The sequence below is a fragment of the Pituophis catenifer genome, unplaced genomic scaffold, assembly GCF_029215685.1.
Source record: "Pituophis catenifer annectens isolate HBS135680 unplaced genomic scaffold, rPitCat1.0.hap2 SCAF_6, whole genome shotgun sequence".
NCBI lineage: Eukaryota > Metazoa > Chordata > Lepidosauria > Squamata > Colubridae > Pituophis > Pituophis catenifer.
The window spans coordinates 73,907,656-73,912,690 of NW_027256886.1; the positions used below are offsets into that span (position 1 = coordinate 73,907,656).

At 47.7% G+C, this 5,035-nt stretch overlaps 1 protein-coding gene across 1 annotated transcript; it reads right to left on the minus strand.

Annotated features, from left to right (window-relative positions):
* Positions 1-712: 712 nt before the first annotated feature.
* On the minus strand, positions 713-3,189 carry DDIT4 (DNA damage inducible transcript 4). The gene is made up of 3 exons (XM_070945179.1): positions 3,030-3,189; positions 2,622-2,867; positions 713-2,199 (listed from the first exon to the last, which is right to left on the minus strand). Exons 2-3 carry the CDS (start codon positions 2,797-2,799, stop codon positions 1,706-1,708), a joined length of 672 nt encoding a protein of 223 aa, XP_070801280.1. The 5' UTR covers positions 2,800-2,867; positions 3,030-3,189; the 3' UTR covers positions 713-1,705.
* Positions 3,190-5,035: the final 1,846 nt, after the last annotated feature.

Genomic DNA, 5,035 nt, shown 5'->3' on the forward strand with positions numbered 1-5,035 from the left:
GAAGGTATCCATGGAAATTGAGGAATTCCCATCAAACTCAGGGAGGTGACTAGGGGCTTTGCACTAATTTAGAATCCCATCTCTATTCTCCATTGTGATTAATGTCTTCCCCCAGGGAAACCAGCTAGAGTTGAAGTCTGCGTTGCTCATTTCTGGAATATTTTGTAGGCCAGAAAAAAATCCTGGAGCGATACCAACATGGAAATGTGACAAAGAGCCAAACATACTTCAGTCTAAGCTTCTAGACTTTAACTCAGTCAGTGGGTTTGGCAACCTCCTCCAGAACAAGCACAATTGGAAGGAAAGGGGAAATACCTTATCTTGCATGATTTCCACAGGGAGTTTGGAAACTGAAATTTAGTTCCATTGAGTAGAAAAATTGGTTTTCAAATTGTTGAGTAGAAAAATGTTTTCTTGGTGATCTGAAGTTGAAACCTAATCACATAAGCTTCTATTGCCTAGACCTCATGGGAATGCATCATTTAAGTTTGGAAGAAAAACTATGAAGAATAGCTGATAGCTTAATAGCATTATAGGCCCTCAATCTTCTAGTGCTAATTTCTATTATGGTGAACATGGAAAGAAACCAGCACATGAAGGTCCTTTAAGCTGGGCAAGATCTTCTCGCTTGGCAGAATGGCCTTCTCTCTTCCCTTTTCTCCCCTCCCCAATTGCTTATAAAGTAGCCAATAAAAACAAGAACAGAAGCAAGTTATTACAAAAACGTTTTTTATCAGGAAAAGTAAAAAAAAAACAAGTTGCATAGAAATTCTTCAAAAACTTGAACATCAAGTGTATTTCACGTGAACCGGTAATCAATGGAAGCACCAGAGACCCGACTGCGAGGGGTCCTGCCCCCGTCGCAACTTCTTAGCATCAACCTTAAGACACACATCCCCAGGATTTCTAAGCATGGACAGGGCCCAGTCCACCTGCTGCCCTGTTCCTCCCACTGGTCTCATTCACAAAAAAAATGGAGTTGCACAGCAGTGCTCAGTGGATTAAATCCCCCCCTCCCTCCCATTCAGCCAGAAGTCTATATTTAGCTGCCTCCTTTTTTTAGCTGCCCAAGTGTCAGTAGTGGAACGGCTTCACATTCATCTTGTATTAATGTTACACATGCTTGGTCCTTTTAGACCTGAACACTTATTAACACACACTGCAACTTTCACCAGACATCCATTGATTACTATCTACTTTTTTTTTCTCTCCCATTTGTTGTTTTTTTTTAAAAAGCTTAACAGGGGGAAAAAAAAGAGGCAACCTTCATCTATCTTTAGCGGCAGCCCCGCTGCTGTAAAGTTATCAGCTGTCAGGAAAACAAAAAATACTGCTAAATCAGTAAGAGAAAGTCATCCCATTGGCAGACAAGGATTTTTAAAGCTAGCATAGTGTATTTCCAGGTCTACTATACGGGAGTGAGCTTTGTTGCTGGTCAGAATTAAGTAGCAAGAGTGCTATTCTTACAGTCGAATCTTGCTTTCTGCCTTCTCTTCGGACTATCTCCCACTATTGCTGTAAATCAAACTTCCATCTAATCTATAACCTACTGTGGCTCCAAAGGGACAACCACTTCTTGAAAAATCAGCTTATGTTCCATAGCCCTTTTAAAGTAACATACCTCCCCAGTTTGGGCTGGAAGTAGCCCCAACTTAAAGAGTAAAACGCTCAGTTGGTTCAACCTAAGAGGAAGAAGGCTACCTTTTCAACATTCCTCTATGAGCAATTGTTCAGAGCTATACAGCTTCTTTTTGATGACCCTAAAGCCTGTGCTGAGCTTCAGGGACTGACTGAAGCCAGGAGAGAAAGCAGAACCGGAGCTAAAGAGTCCTTGGATTTTAGGCCACAGGCGGGAATCCAGTCTCAGAACAAGCGTCAGCTGGAAAGTAGGCACCAGGTTCGGATCCACAGCAATCTGCTCCACGCTGTGGCACACCTTCCCTTGCTCCACGCACAGGTCGATGAGGGCTCCCCTCAAGCCGCAGGGTTCTCGGTAAGCCAGGTGAAGCAGCTCCTTGCTCACTTGGGTGACCAGCTCGTTGGGCATGAAGAGCCGGGAGGGACGGTTGGAGTAGAGCTTGGCTTTGTTCAGGGTGACCTGGATGAGCTTCATGAGGTTGGCGCACAACAGCTCATCCTCGGGGTCGTTGAGCAAATCGAAGTCGGGCAAGGACACCTCATCCAGATATTCCTGGGCGTCTGGAAAACGAAACAAAACAGGCCAGTGAGTCTCAGGCATGTACAGACACACACACAAAAAAACAACAACACCCCTCTGCCTGCCCGCCCCCCCCCCCCCCAACAAAGAGAATTCAACCTCAGCTTCAGCTGAAAGAGATCTCTCTAAAAGCCAGGACAGCAGAGAGACCTAAAAGGGCAATGCGCCTTTCTTTTCCACATTCTCCAAAGCTTTAGCGCCTTCTAAAGGGGCTGGACTACAACTCCCATCGTGCTGAGAAGACAAGTTGGCTTCCCATGGGTCGGCATCCCAAAACTCTCCTTAGGTTTCCCAAAGCCAACTCTCTCTCTCTCTCTCCCTCCCAACTTATTCGTCCAGCATGATGGATGTTGTAGTCCCACCAGCCCACCGAAGAAAGCGCTCGGCGGCAGCCGTCTCTCACCTCCTTCGGAGCTCAAACTGCTGTCCAGGGACTCGCAATCGGAGTTCTCCAGCCTGGCGGCGGTGCGGCTAGCCGCTTCTTGGTAGACGCTCTTCTCCCAGGCGAAGGCAGGCGCCGGGTTCTCCCTCTGCTCCGGAATGGGAGGCAAGGAAGGGAAGCCGTCCCAAGACACCGGCATCTTCCTCGACGGACCGCCCGGGCTTGCAGGTTGTTGAGAGGCTGGAATCGCCGGCCGGGGAAACGACTCTGGAGGAGGAGGAGGAGGAGGAGGAAGAAGAAGAGAAGAAAGGACCATTAACTTCCACGGTATCACCTGCAATGGTGGGGGGGGCGGCCAGACCAGGAGCCCCGGAGACCAGCGGTCACCTCTTCCCTCTCTTCCCCCCCCTACCCAAAAGAGGTGCTTACCAGCTTGCAGGACGCCTGGGCGAGAGAGTGGAGGGGAAAAAAAACCACAAGCGTCTCGGGGCTAAAAGGCACCAAACCCTGAAGGCGTTTAAACAATGGAGAAAAAAAAACAGACGGTCAATCCAAAACTCGGCGTCCGCCGGTCCCTCCCGCCTCTGCCCTCTTCTTGGCACTGCGCTCCCAACCCCCCCGGTGCCGCCTTTAAATAGTCAGGTCAAGGGGAAGCTCCGCCCCTTGCTCACGCTCACCCCTTTCTGCTCGTTCGCTCTCTCGTCGCTGACTGGCCGGCCGGGAAGACGGGCTGGGCCAATCGCGAGCGGCTGCACGTTCGCAACGTTCTCTCCTGCCCGGTTACAGCAGACCGGGACACACCTCTCTTCGTGCCGGACGGGGCTAAAAGCTGGGGGTGTTGAGGGGGGTGTGTGGGTGAAGCAAGCAGGGACAGGGAGAGGGGGAGGCCCGGGGTCTGTGGAACAATAGGAATGGGGGGAGAGGAGGAGGAGGGGGGAGGGTTGCTCTGCCTCTGCCCTCCCCCCCCCGCGCCTGTTTGGTTTGAACCCTGTGCTCCGGGAGCCTAGAAAACCTGACTCCTGTTTTTCTGAATGCAACCCTTGCTTTCCACGCCGAGTTGCGTGAAACTTAAGTTGGGACTTCGCACCCGCAGATGGCTTGTCCCCCACTTTCTGTGCATGATGCCTCTCATTTAACCTGGTTGAGGGAGCCAAGATTGGGGCTGGGCGAGCAGATCCCGGAAAATCGAGCCCAGCCAAGAAACCAAGTTCTACATTGACTCCCCCCCCCCTTTTTTTTTTTGCAAAGTTATCATGACTGTAAAACTTATTTATGGGTGGGGGGGCGCCTCTTAAAAGCAAGAGGGTGTCCCCCCCCGCGCCTTCCTTTTTAATGGACCTTAATTCGGGCTAAAGCAGGATTTTTGGGGGATAATAAATCAATCATAGGCTCAAGGGAGCGAGGCTCAAGCCAGCATCGTTCTTAAGAAGAGGCTTAAGAAGAGCCTTGGTAGTACAGTGGTCTAAGGCACCCTGTTATTAAGTTGGTTATTAAGACCAGATACCTGCAATTACTGCAGGTTCGAATCTCGCCAAGGCTCAAGGTTGACTCAGCCTTCCATCCTTTCTAAGGTAGGTAAATTGAGGACCCAGTTGTGGGGGCAATAAGCTGACTTTGTATAAATATACAAAAGAATGAAGGCTATTGCTTAACGCATTGTAAGCCGCCCTGAGTCTCCGGAGAAGGGCGGCATATAAATCAAATTAAAAAAAAAAGATATGAAATCTAACATACAGGCTTCATGAGATTCCCACGTCCGGAGGCAAGTCCCGATTCCTTTGGTTCGAAGTACGTGTGAACCGATCTGGGATGTGTTCAGAAGTCACGACTATCCAGGCTTATTCAAGTGAACCTTTGTTTAAGCTAACTATTTTTTTTTTGGCTAGAGAAACCCTAATCGATTAGAGTTTGTTTCCAACTCCCCCGTGGACGCCCGCGATTCACACCCAAAAGTCCCACCCAATGCGTGTAACGCGTTTCTTCATGTTGTGTGCACTGATTAAACGCTCGCTCGGCCTCTTTCCCCCCTCCGATTTTTCCCTAATCCTGGATTTCTCGATGATGATTTATTTTTTTTCTTTATTTTGTTGGATTTCTATACCGCCCTACTCCCGAAGGACTCAGGGCTGTGAACAGCCACAAAATAAAACACATAAATACAAAAAATTTAAAATAGAATAAAAACGAATTAAATAATTTGGCTGAGACAAATTTAAAATACCCAATAATTTAAAAACAAATTAAAATTTACATTTAAAAAGGGAGAAGATTTAGGCCAGGCCAGCTTGATAAAATAAGTGATTATTTCATTGATTATAGTGATTATAAATAAAAGTGATGATGATCTCTTTTATTCATTAAACATGAAACTCAAAGTCAACTGAACATTTAAAAATGTGTCACAAATACGATTGACTGGTGCTAATGGTTGATTA

Bases quoted from the DNA above. Each gene is read 5' to 3' on its own strand.
- DDIT4 (XM_070945179.1), bottom strand. From the start codon at position 2,799: ATGCCGGTGTCTTGGGACGGCTTCCCTTCCTTGCCTCCCATTCCGGAG. The intron at 2,200-2,621 runs GTGAGAGACGGC...TTCGTTTTCCAG, and splicing joins CAGTTTGAGCTCCGAAGGAG to ACGCCCAGGAATATCTGGAT.